Consider the following 20509-nt stretch of genomic DNA (forward strand, 5'->3'; position numbering starts at 1 on the left):
ACCTCCTTGGGTAAATTTATTCCTAGGTACTTTATTTTCTTTATTGCAATAGTGAAGGGGGGACTACTGCAATAATGAAGTGTTTCCTTAATTTCCCTTTCTGATCATTTATTGTTGGTATATATAAATGCAACTGATTTGTGAATATTAATTTTATATCCTGCCACCATGCCAAACTCATTTATCAGGTCTAGTAGTTTTCTGACTGAGAATTCTGGGTTTTCTGTGTATAGTATCATGTCATCAACAAATGACAGTTTTACTACTTCTTTTCCAATTGATGCCTTTTATTTCTTCTTCCTGTCTGATTGCTGTGGCTAGGACTTCCAGAACTATGTTGAATAAGAGTGGTGAAAGGGGGCACCGCTGCCTTGTACCTGATCTCAAGGTGATTGCTTTTAATTTTTGTCCATTGAGTGTGAGATTGGCCGTCAGTTTGTCATAGATGGCTTTTATTATGTTGAAGTATGTTCCCTGTATTCCCACTTTGCTGAGAGTTTTGATCATAAATGGGTGCTGGATTTTATCAAATGCTTTTTCTGCATCTATTGGTATTATCATGTGATTTTTATCCTTCCTTTTGTATATGTGATGACTCATATTTACTGATTTACGAATAGTGTACCAGCCTTGCCTCGTGATGTATAATCTTTTTGATGTATTGCTGGATTCAGTTTGCTAATATGTTCTGGACCATAAATGGGAGAAAGCCATTGTAGCTTCGAGGCTTGGCAAAGGGCTGAGTTCTCCTACCTGCACCTCCTTATTGGCTGTGAGGCTGAGTATTTGCACCCACTTCACTTGCTTCCTTGACTTCCTCGAAGCAATTTATATGCCCTTCCTCTGACTCTTTGTTTTCAGATATTAGTAGATTTCACTAATGCATCCTGTTTATGCCTTGGGCGAGTTCCTGTTTTAGCCTTGGATGTGTAACTTTCTTTAAGGACTTCCTTGATTTGCATATGGCTACATAATAAAGCAAACTGAGGCTATGGGGCACTCTGATATTGCCATCAGCATTTGAAGAGTCCTCCCAGTCCCATTTTTTTCTTGATGAGTATGTTTCCTTAATTCCACACGGTTACTAGGAGCCGCGCTGGTCCGTGGCAATAATATTTTGAGATTTTAGCATCTACATTCATCAGGGATACTGGCCTTTCCTTTTTTTTCTTTATAGCGTCTTTTTTTCTTCATAGCATTTTGGAATGAGGATAATGCTTGCCTCAAAAAAGGGGCTTGGAAGTCTTCCTTCCTCTTGAATTTTTTGGAATAGTTTGAGAAGGATAGATGTTAGTTCTTTGAATGTTTGGTACAATTTGCCTATGAAGCCATCCAGCCCAGGACTTTTGTTTGCTGGGAGTTTTTTAATAACTGTGTCAATTTCATTTGTTGTAATCAGTCTGTTTAGGTTTTCTGATTCTTCCAGATTGAATTTTGAAAAATTGTATGTCTGTAGGAATAGATCCATTTTGCTTAGGTTGTTTAACTTTTTTGCATGTAGATCTTCATAGTATTTTTTTTTCATTTTTTTAAAATTAAATTTAATGCAGTGACATTGATAAATCAGGGTACATATGTTGAGAGAAAACATCTCCAGATTATTTTGACATTTGATTATGCAGTATACCCCTCACCCAAAGTCAAATTTCCTTCTGTCACCTTCTACCTGGTTTTCTTTGTGCCTTTCCCCTACCCCACCCCTCTCTCCTTCCTCGCCCCATCCCTCCTCCCCCATTGCCATAACATTCTTGGTTCATGTCTCTGAGTATCATTTTTATGTCCCATCTATGTATGGATTCATATAGTTCTTACTTTTTTCTGATTTACTTATTTCACTCCGTATAATGTTATCAAGGTCCATCCATGTTATTGTAAATGATCCGATGTCATCATTTCTTATGGCTGAGTAGTATTCCATAGTGTATATGTACCAAAGCTTTTTAATCCATTCGTCCTCTGACGGACACCTGGGCTGTTTCCAGATCCTCGCTATTGTGAACAATGCTGCCACAAACATGGGGGTGCATTTCTCCTTTTGGAGCCGTTCATGGTGTTCTTGGGGTATATTCCTAAAAGTGGGATAGCTGGGTCAAAAGACAGTTCGATTTTCAATTTTTTGAGGAATCTCCATACTGTTTTCCACAGTGGCTCCACCAGTCTGCATTCCCACAAGCAGTGCAGGAGGATTCCCCTTTCTCCACATCCTCACCAGCACTTATTCTGTGTTGTTTTGTTGATGAGCACCATTCTGGCTGGTGTGAGGTGATATCTCATTGTGGTTTTAATTTGCATTTCTCTAATGATTAGTGATGTTGAGCATTTTTTCATATGCCTATTGGCCATCTGTATGTCCTCTTTGGAGAAGTGTCTATTCATTTCTTTTGCCCATTTTTGGATTGGATTGTTTGTCTTCCTGGTGTTGAGATTTACAAGTTCTTTATAAATTTTGGTTATTAACCCCTTATCAGATGTATTGTCAAATATGTTCTCCCATTGTGTAGTTTGACTTTTTATTCTGTTCTTATTGTCTTTAGCTGTGCAAAAGCTTTTTAGTTTGATATAGTCCCATTTGTTTATCCTGCCTTTTATTTCACTTTCCCGTGGAGATAAATTAGCAAATATATTTCTCCGAGAGATGTCGGAGAGCTTACTGCCTATGTTTTCTTCAAAGATGCTTATGGTTTCACACCTTACATTTAAGTCGTTTATCCATTTTGAGTTTATTTTTGTGAGTGGTGTAAGCTAGTGGTCTAGTTTCATTTTTTTGCAGGTAGCTGTCCAACTTTCCCAACACCATTTGTTAAAGAGGCTGTCTTTACTACATTGTATTTCCTTACCTCCTTTGTCAAATATCAGTTGTCCATAGAGCTGTGGGTTTACTTCTGGGTTCTCTGTTCTGTTCCATTGATCTATATGCCTGTTCTTATGCCAGTACCAGGCTGTTTAGAGTACAATGGCCTTGTAGTATAACTTGATATCAGGAAGTGTGATACCTCCCACTTTATCCTTCTTTTTTAAGATTGCTGGGGCTATTTGTATTCTTTTTTGGTTCCATATAAATTTTTTTGAATATGTGATCTATATCTTTGAAGTACGTCATTGGTATTTTAATTGGTATTGCATTGAATTTATAGATTGCTTTCGGTAATATAGACATTTTAATGATGTTTACTCTTCCTAACCATGAGCACAGTATATGCTTCCACTTGTTTGTATCTTCCTTGATTTTTTTTATAAATGCTTTGTAATTTTCCAAGTACAAGTCTTTAGTCTCCTTGGTTAAGTTTACTCCTAGGTACTTTATTTTTTTGGTTGTAATAGTGAATGGGATTGTTTCCTTAATTTCTCTTTCTGATTGTTCATTGTTGGCATATAAAAATGCCTCTGATTTCTGAGTTTGATTTTATATCCTGCCACCTTGCTGAATTCATTTATCAGGTCCAGTAGTTTTTTGACTGAGACTTTAGGGTTTTCTATATACAATGTCATATCATCTGCAAATAATGATAGTTTTACTTCTTCTTTTCCAACTTGAATGCCTTTTATTTCTTCTTCTTGTCTGATTGCTGTGGCTAAGACTTCCAGGACTATGTTAAAGAAGAGTGGTGAAAGGTGGCACCTCTGCCTTGTTCCTGATCTTAAGGGTATTGCTTTTAATTTTTGCCCATATGATGTTGGCTGTAGGTTTCTCATAGATGGCTTTTATCATGTTGAGGTATGTTCCCCGTATTTCCACTTTGCTGAGAGTTTTGATCATGAATGGGTGCTGGATTTTGTCAAATGCTTTTTCTGCATCTATTGAAATTATCATGTGGTTTTTCTCCTTTTTGTTTATGTGATGAATTACATTGATTTATGAATATTGTACCAGCCTTGCCTACCCAGAATAAATCCCACTTGATCATGGTGTATGATTTTTTCCATATATTGTTGGATATGGTTTGCTAATATTTTATTGAGGATTTTAGCATCTATATTCATCAGAGATATTGGCCTATAATTTTCTTTTTTTTGTGTTGTGTTTGCCTGGTTTTGGAATCAGAATTATGCTCGCCTCATAAAAGGAGCTTGGAAGTCTTCCTTCCTCTTGAAGTTTTTGAAATACCTTGAGAAGGATAGGAGTTAGTTCTTCTTTGAATATTTGGTAGAATTCAGTTGTGAAGCCATCTATGAGAAACCCACAGCCAATATCATACTCAATGGGCAAAAATTTTCTTTGTTGGGAGTTTTCTGATAACTGTTTCGATCTCATTTGTTGTAATCGGTCTGTTTAGGTTTTCTGATTCTTCCAGATTGATTTTTGGAAGATTATATGTTTCAAGGAATTTGTCCCTTTCATCTAGGTTGTCTAGTTTTTTGGCATACAGTTCTTCACCGTATTTTCTTACAATATTTTGTATTTCTGTTGTGTCAGTTGTTATTTCTCCACTCTCATTTCTAATTTTATTTATTTGAGTCCTCTCTTTTCCTTGGTGAGTCTAGTTAAAGGTTCATCGAACTTGTTTACCTTTTCAAAGAACCAGCTCCTACTTTCATTGATCCTCTGTATTGTTTCTTTAGCCTCTATGTCATTTATTTCTGCTCTGATCTTTATTATTTCCTTCCTTCTACTACATTTGGGCTTTACTTGCTGTTCTTTTTCTAGTTCTTTCAGATACAGGGTTAAGTTGTTTGAGTTTTTTCTAGCTTCTTAAAGTGTGCCTGTAGTGCTATGAACTTCCCTATCAGTACTGCTTTTGCTGTGTCCCATAAATTTTGAGTTTGTATGCTCATTGTCATTCATTTCTAGGAATTTTTTTTATTTTTTCTTTGATCTCACTCTTAATCCATTCATTATTTAACAACCTGCTATTTAGTTTCCATGTGTTTGAGAATTTTTGAGCTTTTCTGTTGTGGTTCATTTCTAGTTTCATGCTGTTGTGATCAGAGAATGTGCTTGATATTTCAAGCTTCTTAAATTTGTTGAGACTGCTTTTGTGCCCTAACATGTGGTCTACCCTAGAGAATGTACCATGAGCACTTGAAAAGAATGTATATTCTGCTGCTTCAGGGTGAAAGGTTCTGAATATATCTATTTTTTTTAAATTTTATTTATTCATTTTAGAGAGGAGAGAGAAAGGGAGAGAGACAGAGAGGGAGAGAGAGAGAGGAGAGACAGAGAGAGAAGGTGGGGAGGAGCTGAAAGCATCAACTCCCATATGTGCCTTGACCAGGCAAGCCCAGGGTTTTGAACTGGCGACCTCAGCATTTCCAGGTCGACACTGTATCCACTGCGCCACCACAGGCCAGGCTGAAGATATCTATTAAATCGAGTTGATCTAGTGTGTCCAATAAGACTGCTGTTTCTTTGTTAATTTTCTTTCTTGAAGATCTATCTAGTGATGTTAGTAGGGTATTGAAATCCCCTACTATTACAGTATTGGTGTTGATCTCGCTGTTGATCTCGCCTTTTAAATCCATCAAAGTCTGCTTTATATATTTAGGTGCTCCTATATTAGGTGCATAGATATTTATAATAGTTATATCTTCCTGTTGGATTACTCTCTTTATCATCATGTAGTGGCCTTGTTTATCTCTTACTATATCCTTTGTTTTAAAGTCCAATTTGTCTGATATAAGTATTGCTACTCCAGCTTTTTTTTCATTTCCATTTGCATGAAATTTTTTTCCCATCCTTTTACCTTCAATCTATGTGTATCTTTTGTTCTAAGGTGTGTCTCTTGTAGACAGCATATGTATGGGTCCAGTTTTCTTATGCACGGAGCTACCCTATGTCTTTTGATTGGATCATTTAATCCATTTACATTTATGGTTATTATTGATATGTAGTTGTTTATTGCCATTTTATTCTTTAAAGCTGTATTCCTTTTTTTGCTATATTCTTTTCACACTTTGATCTGTTTACAACAGGCCCCTTAATATTTCCTGCAGCATTGGTTTGGTTGTAATGAATTCCTTGAGTTGTTTTTTGTCTGGGAAGCTTTTTATTTCTCCTTCAATTTTAAACAATAGCTTTGCTGGATAAAGTAGTCTTGGTTGTAGGTTCTTGTTCTGCATTACTTTGAATATTTCTTGCCATTCCCTTCTGGCCTCAAGTGTTTCTGTTAATAAGTCGGATGTCATCCTTATGGGGGCTCCTTTGTAGGTGATAGCTTTTTTTCTCTTGCAGCTTTTAATATTTTCTCTTTATCACTTAGCTTTGGTATTTTAATTATGATGTGTCTTGGTGTAGGTTTCTTTGGGTTTCTCTTTAATGGAGTCCTCTGTGCTTCTTGAACTTGTGAGAGTTTCTCCTGCATTAATTTAGGGAAATTTTTAGGTATGATATGATTGAACAAAGACTCTATCCCTTGTTCTTTTTTTCCTTCTTCAGGAACCCCTATGATGCAGATGTTATTTCTCTTCATGTTGTCACAGAGCTCTCTAAGAGTTTCCTCGGATTTTTTGAGTCTCTTTTCTTTTTTCTTCTCTGCTTTCTTGCCTTCATTCAAGTTGTCCTCCAACTCGCTGATTCGATCCTCAGCTCCGTCCATCCTGTTTATAATTCCTTCCATTGTGGTCTTTATTTCTGATATTGTATTTGTCATCTCCAACTGATTCTTTTTTAATATTTCAATATCTTTTTTATACTTGCTATTTCTTTATTTAGGTGTTCATAATGACCATCCATTGTTGTTCTAAGATCCCTAAGCATCCTTACAGTCATTATTTTGAACTCCGCATCTGGAAGTTTGATTATTTCCATATCACTCAGTTCATCTCCTGAAGGTTTCTCTTGTGGTTTTATGTGGATTGCATTTTTTTTTTTTTGTATTTTTCTGAAGCTGGAAACAGGGAGGCAGTCAGACAGACTCCCACATGCGCCCGACTGGTATCCACCCGGCATGCCCACGAGGGGGTGATGCTCTGCCCATCTTGGGGCTTCGCTCTGCTGCAATCAGAGCCATTCTAGCGCCTGAGGCAGAGGCCATGGAGTCATCCTCAGCACCTAGGCAAACTTTGCTCCAATGGAGCCTTGGCTGTGGGAGGAGAAGAGAGAGAGGGGAAGGAGAGGGGGAGGGGTGGAGAAGCAGACAGGTGCTTCTCCCGTGTGCCCTGGCTGGGAATTGAACCCAGGACTCCTGCACACCAGGCTGATGCTCTACCACTGAGCCAACTGGCCAGGGCCAGGATTGCACTTTTTTGTCTTCTCATTATCTGTGTTTGGGTGTTTTGTTTGTAGAGTTGGTTGAGTCTAGGCTTGGTGTTGTCTGCCTCCAGTTTTCAATTGTGTTATTTCTAGGACTTCTTGGGTTGGTATCAGCTATTATTTGTAATCCACTTTTGGATTTGGGCAGCTTTGAAGTCTTGATTTGTTTGTTTTCTTAACAGGTGATATGTGATGGGTGTAACCTGAGACTCTGAAGGCCACTTCCACCAACTAATCTCTCTGGGGGCATAGTGTTTTCTCAGCTTCAGTAGGGGGAGATGTATCTCAGATCTCCATGGAGACCTGAGTTACTGCCCCTCCTCCCCACTTCTTGTTTTCAGCTGTGTCTTGTTGCGCTGATTGGAGCTGGAGAGATGTCTGGAGATCTCTGATCCGGAAGCAATTCAGTACTGTTTTGTGGAAGGATCAGTCCCTCCCCCAGCTATGGCTGCCTCCAGCACAGACGAGACAGCTTTTTTAGGTCGTCTCCTGCATTCCTTAGCCCCTCACAGTCTGTCCCTCTCTCTCTCTCCTTTCCACTTGGGAGATAAGCTGGTCTTTTCAACATACTTCACTCCCTAGTCGCCAGGCAAGTGGCTGTGAGCAGTATTTTCTGCTCTTTTCCCCTGAGATCCCCTCTGGGTTCTCAGCCTCCCCCCCCCCATTCCTATAAGCAAGGGAGATTCAGGCACTCCCTACCAGGTTTGTTGTGGCTTCTTCTTTGCTCCTTGGTTTTTGAGAGCTGTTCTTGTAGTCCAGAGTTGGTTTTTCACACTTATTTTTCCTAAATTGATTTGTATTTCAGTTTGGCGGTGAGAGCTGGGCATCTGTGCATCTGCCTACTTCGCTGTCATCTTCCTCTCCTAATTGCTCTTGTTTTTGTAAACCTTCATAGTATTTTCTTACAATGCTTTGTATTTCTGTGGTGTCAGTTGTTACTTGTCCACTTTCATTTCTAATTTTGAGTCTTCTCTTTTTTTTCTTGATGATTCTGGTTAAAGGTTCATGAATCTTGTTCACTTTTTCAAAGAATTAGCTCTTGGTTTCATTGATCTTTTGTCTTTTTTTTTTTTTTAGCTTCTATGCCATTTATTTACACTATATTATTATTTCCTTCCTTCTCCTTCCTCTGGGATTTGTTGTTCCTTTTCTAGTTCCTTTAGGTATAGGGTTGTTTATTTGAGCATTTATTGCTTTTTAAGGTATGCCTGTGATGCTATGAACTTCCTTCCCTCTCAGGACAGCTTTTGCCGTGTTCCACAGGCTTTCAGTTGTTTTATGTTAATTTTCATTTGTTTCAAGAAAATTTTAGATTTCTTTTTTGATCTTATTGTTAACCCATTTGTTATTTAATACATGCTATTTAGTCTCCAAGTGTTTGAATGTTTTTCAGTTTCTCTATTGTAGCTGATTTCTAGTTTCATGCCATTGTGATCAGAGAAGATAACTTGATGCGATTTCAATCTTCTTAAATTTATTGAGACTTGTTTTGTGTTCTAACATGTGGTCCATCCTAGAGAATGTACCATATGCACTTGAAAAGAATGTATATTCTGCTGCTGTGGGTGAAAGGTTCTGAAGATATCAATTAAATCCAGTTGATCTACTATGTCATTTAAGTCCACTATTCCTTTATTTTCTGTCTAGAGGATCTATCCATTGATTTTAGTGGGGTATTAAAATCCCCTACTTCTATATACTATAGTATTGCTGTCGATGTTGCCCTTTATGGCCGTATAAATCTATCTTTATATATTCATGTGCTCTTATATTAGGCTCATAATTATTTATAATCGTTATATCCTCCTGTTGGATTTCTCCCTTTATTACTATGTAGTGACCATCTTTATCCCTTACTATAGCCTTAGTCTTAAAGTCTATTTTGTCAGATATAAGTATTGCTAACCCAGCTTTTTTCTTCATTTCCATTTGCATGAAATAACATTTTCCATCCCTTCAGTTTCAGTCTGTGTGTATCTTTTGTGCTGATGTGGGTCTCTTGTAGACAGCATATATACAGGTCCTGTTTTCTTATCCATGTATCTACCCTGCATCTTTTTATTAGAGCACTTAATCCACTTACATTTAAGGTTATTATTAATATGTATTTATTTATTGCCTTTTTATTTAAATCTACAATCTGCTTTCTTTCCATTTATTTTTTCCTTCACTCTGTTTACAGCAGCCCCCTTAACATTTCTTGCAGTACTGGTTTGGTTGTAACGAATTCCTTGAGTCTTTTTTTTGTCTGAGCAGCTTTTTATTTCTTCTTCAATTTTAAATTTAGCCTTGATGGATAGAGAAGTCTTGGTTGTAGGTTCCTGTTTTGCATCACTTTGAATATTTCTTTCCAATTCCTTCTGGCCTCAAGTGTTTCTGTTGAGTAGTCAGATGTCATCCTTATAGAGGCTTTTCTGTAGGTAATTAACTGCTTTTCTCTTGTACATTTTAGTATCCTTTCTTAGTCTCTTAACTTTGGCATTTTAATTATGATGTTGTCTTGGTGTAGGCTTCCTTAGGTCCCTATTTAATGCAGTTCTCTGTGCTTCTTGAACTTGTGTGACTTTTTGCTTCATCAATTTAGGGAAATTTTCAGCTGTGATTTCTTCAAACAGGTTTTCTATACCTTGTTCATTGTATTCTCCTTCAGGAACCCCTATGATGCAGATGTTGTTTCTCTTCATGTTGTTAGAGGTCTCTTAGAATTTCCTCAATCTTTTGAGCCTTTCTTTTTGCTGCTCTGCTTCTGTGCTTTCGTTTATCTTGTCTTCTAAATTGCTAATTCGATCCTCTGCTTCATCCAGCCTGCTGTTAATTCCTTCTTGTGCAGTCTTCATTTCTGATATTACATTTGTCATTTCTGACTGGTTCTTTTTTTATGATTTCAGTGTCCTTTTGATGCTTGCTGTCTAGGTACTCATTATGACCATCCATTGTTGCTGTAAGACTTTTTAGCATCTTAAAAATTATTCCTTTAAACTCTGCATCTGGTAGTTTAGTTACTTCCATTTGTTCTTTTTCTGGTGATGTCTCTTGTTGATTCATCTGGGTCATATTGCTTTGTCTGCCCATTTTGTCTGTGTATTAGGTAGTGCTGACTTTGAAATTTGTTGTGGTACCTTTATGAGAAAGATGGGCTTGGTGGTACTGACCTCTAGGCCACTTGATTTCCTTGGCTGTGGGAATGCTTCTCTAGGGTAGTATTTTCCCTTCTGTTGTATGAGTATTGAACACAGTTGGTCCTTCCGTGGATGTGGTTATCCCTTCCAGCTGGCTGGCTCTAAGGGTCAACCTAGATTGTGTGTATTAGACACTGTGCTGTGTCTGTTCTGTTGAGCATATTTATTCTCCACAGTGTCTGGTGCCTGCTGGACTTCTCCTCTGGGCATGCTGCTTGTGAAGTTAGCTGAGTGTAGGGTTGTTGCTGTCTGCCATCCACTACTGGTTGTGTTGATTTCAGGTCTTCTTGGGTTGGCATCAGCCATTGTTTGTAACCTGCCATGGGCTATGATGGGCTACCTGTCTGGAGTTACTGCTCTGTTCACTCTTTGTGTCTGCACTTCCCATGCCTGGGTAGTGTGGGAGAGTGGAAGGGGTCAACCTGTGTATACGGATCACCTTCCTCCTGATTAGAGATGACAGCAGCTCCGTAAAACCTTAAGCTCCAAAAGATTTGCCTCCACTTTTTAGCTCCTCCACTTTATCTTACAGCTACCTGGTCTTCCTGCAGAGTCTTCTGTAGAAAGAGTGTAGTATGGGCTCAGACTGGCCACACCTATCCAACCCCTCTATAGGTTGCAAGCTTGGTGAGTTAGGACAGCTGAGGTTGGAATACATTAGTGGGACTGCCTACTTCAAGGGTCTCTTTGTCAGGAGCTCAGTATGGGGAAGGTGGCCCCTACTCCAGAGCCTAATCCCTCAGCCACTCCTGGATACTCAAATATTATTTCTCCCCAGCAAGGTGAGCAGCAAGTTCAGATTGAGTAGGGCCAACAGTCCCCTCTGCAAAAGTTCTTGCAGCTGGTGAGGCCCTGGTCTCAGGGAGGAAGACAGAGAATGTGCCCCCACAGAAAGTGGCTAAGCCCCTTGACCAAACCCAACATTTGGCTCACAGTGACCCACACTTTAAATGTCCATACTCTAAGCCTCTCTCCCAGCAGGGCAGAATAGCACCGAGGCTGGCTGGCTGTGAAACTCCACCCTATGCAATGTATATGAGCTGCTGTGCCAGTGCTGATCACAGAAAATGGAACTATCCTCAGCTGGGCCTGGTGTGATGAGCCCTTCCTTAGGACATGCCACCAGGAAGGGTTGTTAGGTCCTGAACCAATGCTTTCCACAGCTGGCCAATGGATGTGCCAGCCTTGGGCTTACCTGGCAGGAACCTAGCGCAGACCAGTGGGAGGCAATGCCTGTGGCTGGCCCTCAGCAACCTTCTTGAAGCTACAAGTAATCCAGTGTTTGTGGCTGCCTCTGCTGGGCACAGTTGCACATGGAAATACCAAGCTGCACTCCTAGGCTGGCTTTTACCTACACTGGGCCTTGACCTTAAAAAGGCCAAGGTTCCCTGAGTCCCACCTCCTGCAGCCTCTGTCAGGTGGCTGCTTGTTGGGCTCAGGCACTGAAAAAACCTCTAGAGCCTGTGGCAATTCAGAGATTAGTAAGGGTGGTTCCTGCCCCTCAGCCCTAGGTGTCAAGTCTGTCTAGAATTTTTTCACAGATCTCAGTAGGGTATGGCCCCAGGAGTCTGGTGGGTGTGGCCTCTGAGACTGAGAGATGTGGTCTGTCTACAGCCTGGACAGTTTCTACTGAGTCTCCTGTGAGGCTAGAGCATTAGTCCTAGAATCCAGAGTGTGTGGGGGAATGCTCTGGCCTCAAAGCCAGAAAACTGAGTCACTGATGCATCCCCTGCTTCTGGCTTCTCAAAACAACCCAGTCTCCATAGGGTGGGGCAGGAGAGACTCCCGAGGATGGGGTAGTTCCTTTCCCCGAGGCTCATGCCCCTCAGAGGGGACTGCTCCAGCCAAAAAAGATGGCCACCGCAGTACTGGAGAATGACTCAGTACAGGGGTTCCAGTGGCCATTCCCCACAGCATCTCTCCCTGGGTCTTCAACTTTACACTCTCCTCATGCAACTCTAATCCTTTCAGCCCTCCCTCCACCAGTGCCCTGGGTAAGTGGCTGTGAACAAGATTTTCTGGGCAGGCCCTTTAAGATGGAGCCTTTGTCTCTGAGAGCTCCCATCTGTTTCTCACAGACAGAAACCCTAACTCTTTTCACCCCAAATGCTGTGTGGATGCCTCTTTTAGGCTCTGGTGCTCTAGGCTGAGATGCTGGGCCGGGGGCTGTGGACCCACACATCTCAGGGAGAACCTCCTCACAGTGAGAGTCCCTCTGGAGTCTGCCACTCGCTCCTGGGAATGGGGCAGCTCTTGATGCATCTTCGCTCTTCCTACCAGTCTTGGATGGCTTCTTCTGTGATTCTTGGTTATAGACTCCTCTTCGCTTAGTTTAGTATAAAGCTGGTTTTTCAAGATGATTGTTCTTAAATTAAGTTGTAATACAATTTGGTCCTGAGAGGTGGCAGTTGGAATGTCCTCCTATTTTGTGGCCATCTTGGAATCCAATCCTATCCCATTTTTCTCCATACTCAAAAAAATGTGTTTCAAATATCTCCCAGTGTAAAGAGTATTCTTTCATCATGGTTAAGCTATTTTGGGACCTGGGGCAAGTTACCTAACCTGTCTGTGTTCTCTTGATTAATAGAGAACTTCTTTAATCTTATTACAGTAAATTTACCAATCTTTCCTTCACTGTTGGTGTTATGTCTTAAGAAACCTCAAAAGTAAGAAAGAGATTTGTCCATATTTCCATTGTTTTTACATTTAATATTTAAGTCTTTCATCCACATGAGGTTGATTTTTTTGTGTGTGACATAACGTATGTGCTCTCATTTCCCCCAGGTGCATTAATTGAATGGTACTCTTATTCCTGTTGATTTAATATGCTCCCTCTAACAAAGTTCCACATATGCATGGGTCAGTTTCTGTTCCACTGGGAAACTTGAACCCAATACCCATACTATCCTAATTAATGCAGCTTTCTAATAATTCTTGATATCTGGTAGGACAAGTTCCCCACCCTTATTCACTTCACTGGCTATTCTTGGTCTTTTGTTCATTGGTATGAATTTTAGAATCAGCTTGTCAAATTTTATAGTAAGCCTTCTGGGATTAAAACTGTGGAGTTTTACTCAATGGAGAGTTTAGTGCTTCTCAAAGTGTCGCCCAGACCCACAACTTCTGGGGAACCCTGGGGACTTTACAGCAGGGTCCATGATGTCAAAACTATTTTATAATAATACTAACATGTTACTTGTCTCTTTCACATTGTCACAGGTATAGTATCTTTACCAGAAGCTCTAGAATACCTAATATTTGTGTATTCCTGAATTTAAAACACTGATCACTTTTAATTTCTAATATTGAAAATATTGACAAATGTAACCATCATAAATAGAAGTTCTTTGGAGTCCTCAATAATTTTTCAGTCTTAAGACCTAAAAGTTTGAGAAACACTGATATAGATCTAATGATCTTTACTAAGTTTATGTGTATTAAGTTAATAAGCTTATTAAGTCTTCTTAGACATAAGCATTATTTAGGTAATTTTTAATGTTTTCAGTAAAAAACAAAAACAAGTCAAATTTATCTCTCCTTCTTTCCAAACCTTTTGCTTTTACTATTTTTCTCTTCCTCTTATTATTATGATTAATAGTTGGACTCTGGAACCAGACTTTGTTCAAATCTTGGTTATGTCAGTTTAGGACATACACTGGGGCAAGTTACCTAAGCTGCCTGTGTTTTAGTTTTCCTCATCTGTAAAATGAGAATAATATTAATAATAGGATCATACCACTGTTCTCATTTTTTGAAAATCTCCAGTCCACTGTGCATAGATATACAAAAAAAATATATAGTTCCTTTCCTGAAGAAGGTTTAGGTAACCCATATATATGAAATATATTATACAGTATACATTAGTATACATAAATCCTTGCATGGTTGTATATTTCTGGGTGAAATGTCCAGAGGCCAAATTGATGCATCAAAGCAGCATACACATTTTTGATTCTGGTAAGAAACAAGACATTTTTTCTCTGAAAACGAAGTTATCATTTGCACATCCACTAACAATACCTGAAATTAGAGTGAACCTTTTCCTAAACCCTTACTAGTAACATATAACATCAGTATTTCCAACCACTGTCTCTTTAAAGTATATATTAGCCCCTCATTTTAATCTGCATTCTGTGATCATCAGTGAGACTGATCATGTTTTTATTTATATACCATTTTGTTTCTTTTGTGGGCTGCCTTTTTGATTACTTTGTCAGTTTTTCTCATGAATATATAGGAACACTTTATACAGCAGGGATAGTAATCCTTCCTACTGTATGTTACCAATATTTTTTGGAAGGTGGTGGGTTGTCTTTTAAACATGAATTTTCATTTCAAAGATAGTAACATGAAACAACATATAAAATAAACATCATCGTCACCTGTGCTCTGTCCATGGCTGTGCCTATGCAAATAAAGTTCAATGATTAATGCAAGCACAGAATACTAATTATAGAAAAAATATACTTTTCTTAATTTTAGTAAGTTAAATTATTAATCGAACAATTCTTGCCAAAGTTAAAATAGGTTTAAAGTACCTAGAATGCTACTTTTGTACATGAAAATATTACTGCAAGGGCGGGAGGGTGTTTAAATATTTATCTAAATATATGTTAGGCAGGGTTCTGAAAAAGGAACTATGTTTACTTACTTTCCAAAAACAGGACTGAGTTCTTTCAAGTCTTCCAATGATGGTGTTTGGTCCAAAAGTTTCTTAAACAGAGCCAGTGGGAAAGGGATGTTGGCAACATTACAGTTGAACAGAGAAAGTCCACATAGAATCCCAAAGAAGAAATATCTCTTCTCCTCAAATTTAGGCTGAAAAGAGAAAAAAATCTTAACATATTACAAATTTTTACCAGTACAATGGCATATTTATATTAGGTAAACATTTTTTCCCCTTTCACAAAATCAAATCACAAATTAAAACCAAAAAGCTTGAGATAAGAATATTTAATCATTAAGTCAATTTAAATCATTGTCATTGTTTTGGTCACTAAAAGCATTAACAGAATGAGGGCTGAGGGGATAGATGTTGTTTAGGGGGTAAAAAAACTACACCTACTAGAAAATAAGTCCTAGAGATCTAATACACAGTAGTGAATACAGACAACAATATCATATTATAATAATCAAGTGTGGGCCCTGGCTGTTTGGCTCAGTGGTAGAGCGTCGCCCTGCATGGGGATGTCCCGTGTTCAATTTCCAGTCAGGGCACACAGGAGAAGCACTTATCTGCTGCTTCTTCACTCCTCCCCACTCTCATTTCTCTCTCTCTCTCTTCCCCTCTAGCACCCATGGCTCAATTGGAGCAAGTTGGCCACCCGTGCTGAGGATGGCTCCATGGCCTCTGCAGAGCTCAGCTGCTGAGTAACAGACCAACACCCCAGATGGGCAGAGCATTGCCTGCTAGTGGGTTTGCGGGAGTCTGTCTCTGCCTCCCTCCTCTCAATGAATAAAAAAACAAAACAAAATGCAAGTGTGCTATGAAACTAGATCTTAATTATTCCAACCTCTAAAAAGGAATAATAATTATGTAACGTGACAAAGATGCTAATTATCACTTTAATGGGAAACATAATATATAATTGTCAAATTAACATGTATAGCTTAAATCTACACAATGTTATGTCATTTATTTCCATAAATAAATAAACAAAAGCATCAACAGGAATACAAGCATATTAGGCTCAGTAATCCCCATAATTAAAGTTTTCACCATTTTCTTTCATAGCCTTTGTCTTCAAATTCATCAAGAAAGACAGAACTATAACAAAGAATGATGACCTCAGAAAGAAGGGGTTCATTTTTTTTATCCATACATTTCATAAATGGTCAAAACCATATATTGCTCAATTTCTCCCATGTGAACATGAGAATCCAGGAAAAGTGGACCCCATTTTAGAGAAAATAATCAAATTTTTAGAATTAAAATTTCTCTCTACAATTATATAATTAACTCTACTCCTAATATAAAATACTCTAGGATAACCTAATTTTCTATGGTATGTGACATATCTTCTCCGTCAGGCAATACCAGAAGCAAAGAAAAGAAGACTTACCCTAACAGGAAACCACATGTAGGAAGCCTCTTTAGGATACATGAACATCCCATATTCTGGCCGAGTCATCTCTTCAAACAAGCAGTGGAAAAACTCTGTCCTGACTCCTCCAAAGTTACATCCAATTTCTTCACTAAATGAAACCTGAAGAAATAGAGCAAATAATACATCACTTCTAGGGCTGTGTATTGTTATGTATTAAATCTCACTTAATAGTAATAATGAATATTACTGTGGGCCCAAGTATTTGGCAGGCACTAAGGTAAGCATCACAGTTATATAATCATACTTAATACCCTATTAGTTCTATGAGACTTCAAGAATTTAAATAAGTTTCCCAAGATTATACAAAAGCTAAATGGTGTAGCCTAGGTTTAATGCTACGTCTGTGAAAACCTCAGAACCTAGTCTTTTTTTTTTTTTTATCTATTCATTTCTATTAGAGAGAGAGGGGGAGAGAGAGAGGGAGAGATAGAGAGAGAACAGGAAGCATCAACTCCCATATGTGCCTTGACCAGGCAAGCCCAGGGTTTTGAACCGGCGACCTCAGCATTCCAGGTCGACGCTTTATCCACTGCGCCACCACAGGTCAGGCAGAACCTAGTCTTTAAACACTAAATTGACCTCAGTTGGCTCACTGATATAAGGTATGTTAAGTACAATAAAATAAACATAAAGAAATCAGAAATATTAGAATTTTCAAAAAACTAGAGCACACAAAGTATTTACTGGCATGGCTGTTTACTCCCTAAGGAGGTGGCACCAGTCTCTCCCCAAGATGATCCTATCAGCCCATCTTTGCTCCTGCAGTTCCTCGCTCCTTCCTGCCTTGCCCTCTTGGGAGTCCTTCACGTCAGTTTACAAAAGTGGTAAGTTCTCCCTTATCCTCACCTCAACACCACTGTTTCCAAAAAAGACATTATTAGTTCCTCCTCCTCTAGGTTGCCAAATTTTGGAGAATACTGTCACCAACTCCTAAACCCATCTCTCTACTTAAATGCTTTTCTCCAGCAGAACCAAGAATGCTTTCTTTTATGAGGAACTATGGAGTTTTTTTATTTCTCTCTTCTTTTTCCCACTGCTTTAATACCAGACATTCTTTTCTCTCTGCTCTTTCCTTATATTCTAATTTTTCTTTTTAAAACTTCATTACTTACAGGGATGTAAACTCATATCCAGACATCTTCTCTTCTGATTAACACACACTCATTTCCAAAAGGTCTGCTCAACATTTCCATTTGGATGCTCCACCAACACTCCCTAAAAGTTCCTTTTACTGGTTTATTTGGATGGACAGAGTGCAAGTTCCAAATCTCGGTATATAAATCTTTCTAAGACAAGGTGTTAAACCTGTTCCTCCCTATAGGCAAGTTCCTTAAGAACACAAAGCCTATTTTCCCATGAGGTTATCAGAAAGATTAAATAACACATGTAAAATGCCTCCCACTCTTTGGAAAATACAACTGTTTATCAAAGGTTACCTAAATTTTAAAAATGCATGAATGGAATATAAAAGTGGAGCTAAAAAGGCAGAGTAGACTAGCCGTCTGACACAGACTGGAATCACATGAGTTCATAAGATATTTTTTAATTTGCATATAAAAATATACGGAAATGCCAAATCTAACTGCAAACCCTGTTGCAACATACTTTTAACATAGATTTTGAGCTTTAGTCAAGTCAACCTTTCTTTAATCTGAGTATAATATGTGATAAACTACAGTTCCCATCAAAACATATTATCAGACAAATCTTTGTCTTAAGTAGGAAATCTAGGATCTGAAGGTTGGGTTCAAATCTTGGCTCTGGTACTTATCAACTGTGTTACCCGTGGATAAGGGCCAAAAGTTCTGCGTCTGTTTCCCCATCTGTAAAATGAAGGAATAACAGAACCTTCCCGAGGCTGTTGCCGAAAGGGCTACACAAGTAAATATAAAGAGTTCACAACAGTTTCTGGCACAAGGAAGACATTCTCTAGATCTACCAAGTATTATTATTATTATTATGCTGCATCAAATACACACTAGTAAGACAAATTCTATGGTTACTCAACCAAAGACCATTTATAAATGTTCAGAACATGGTAATATCTACAATTATACCCTATAAAACTGTGTAGTCAATAAACAGAAAGTTTGCTTTTCCACAGAGGAATTTGGGTCCCGATGAGAGCTGAAACAAACCCTCAATTCTCTGCTATGTCAAACCCATTTCACTGGGCCCCCTGAAAGTTGGTGACTCAGGAGAGACTGGACCACTTAGGGTTGGTACTGGACTTGACCTGACCAGGCTGGGAGAGGACAACCATTCTTCCTCCTGCCCCTTCGCCCAAGTGTACTGTGGAAGTGCCTGCACCTACCATCTGACACTCACCGGTGACCAGGGAATCCGGGGAACTCTAGAACAGACCACCTCAGCAGCAGAGATCATTTCCTCTCTGTAAGACTCGTCGTTACATTATTTTATATTTTCTTTCTCTCAGCACCAAATTATTGAGAATTATACTTTACCAGTAACTCCCTCCTCAGATCTTCATTCTCAAATTCATTTAGCTGGCTTAAAACATCCTCAATCAAGTGACTCCTTCTGACTGTTAGATTAAAGGTGGGCACCAAAACTAAACTGGACTCTCCATCTTCCATAATTCCAGCCAACTGCATGCAAACTCTAAGATTTTTCTCCTAGGAAAACAGAAATGTTTCACTTCATTTCACTATTTGCTTTAAGTAGAAATTTATAAATTGGAATAAATGGTTCGGTTTATTGTAGGTGTATGTCACAAACATTAATAAAAAAGAGCCTTATCTACCCCACTGGGGTAAGCTATACATTCAGTATTTACCCTCAGTGAGCAGAAGAAAAATGGAACCTAAGAAATGGTAGCCACCCTGGGTGAGCAGGAAAGTGACCAATGGCAGGCTCCACTGGACCACTCTATCCTATAAACACAATTATGAATACTTTAGTTACCAAAGCTAATTATAACCAATAGGCTAAGGGATTGATTAGCAAATAATGAAGCAGCACACTAAAACATAATATTTTTATTCAAAAGAGAAGTCCAGCCCTGGCCAGACAGCTCAGTTGGTTAGAGCATCATCCCGAAGTGCAGAGGTAGCCAGCCAGTTCCATCCCGTCAGGCGCACGTGGGAATAGATCTATGTTCCTATCTCTCTTTCCCTTCCTATCTGTCTCTAAAATCAATAAAATAAACCTAGCCTGACCAGGCAGTGGCACAGTGGATAAAGCATCAGCCTGGATGCTAAGGATCCAGGTTCGAAACCCTGAGGTCACCAACTTGAGCACAGGGTTGCTGGCTTGAGCAAGGGGTCACAGGCTTGGCTGTAGCCCCCACTCCGGTCAAGGCACATATGAGAAAGCAATCAATAAAGAACTGAGGTGCTGCAATGAAGAACTGATGCTTCTCATCTCTCTCCCTTTCTGTCTCTCTGTCCCTGTCTGTGTGTCTGTTTCTCGCTAATAAGTAAATAAAATACAGAGTCCTGAAGTTTAAGAGAAGAAAAGTTTGTAGGAAAAGTTCAGGTATGAGAGACCTCTCTAAAGATATCCTATTCTTGGAAGAAAACCCAGACAAAAGATTTTAGGTGACAGATAATCTAAGAAGTTAAGGGGAGAAAGACACAGAGAGACACAGACAGAGATTGTCCACCTAAAACCAAATGGCAATTTGCGATCACTGAAGTCTGTGGCTCTTAGCAAAACAAAGAAAAATAAGTTCTACAAATTATTAAAGTCAAGAGAAAATAATTAAGAGGATGAAGCAAATCCTTGACTGTGGCTCAGTGGATAAAAACTGTTCTAGTGCATTGAGGTCACTGGATTGATCCTCAGTCAGGGCACATACAAGAAGTAATCAATGAGCCTGACAAGGTGGTGGCACAGTGGACAGTGTCAGACTGGGACACAGAGGACCCAGGTTCAAAACCCTGAGGTCACAGGCTTGAGCCCAAAGGTCACTAGCTTGAAGCCCAAGGTTGCTGGCTTGAGCAATAGGTCACTTGCTCTGTTGTAGCCCCTGGTCAAGGCAATATGAGAAAGCAATCAATGAATTGAGCTGC

At 39.1% G+C, this 20509-nt stretch overlaps 1 protein-coding gene across 1 annotated transcript in view; it reads right to left on the reverse strand.

The window, feature by feature from the left end:
* HERC5 (HECT and RLD domain containing E3 ubiquitin protein ligase 5) overlaps positions 1-20509 on the reverse strand; it is a 64237-nt gene that overhangs the window by 8133 nt on the left and 35595 nt on the right. The window contains exons 17-19 of the mRNA XM_066233075.1: positions 18941-19111; positions 16431-16574; positions 15020-15186 (exon numbers count right to left, since the gene is read on the reverse strand). Coding sequence (XP_066089172.1) covers positions 15020-15186; positions 16431-16574; positions 18941-19111 — 482 coding nt within the window. The remainder of the gene's footprint in view (positions 1-15019; positions 15187-16430; positions 16575-18940; positions 19112-20509) is intronic.

This window comes from Saccopteryx bilineata, chromosome 5 (assembly GCF_036850765.1).
Source record: "Saccopteryx bilineata isolate mSacBil1 chromosome 5, mSacBil1_pri_phased_curated, whole genome shotgun sequence".
NCBI lineage: Eukaryota > Metazoa > Chordata > Mammalia > Chiroptera > Emballonuridae > Saccopteryx > Saccopteryx bilineata.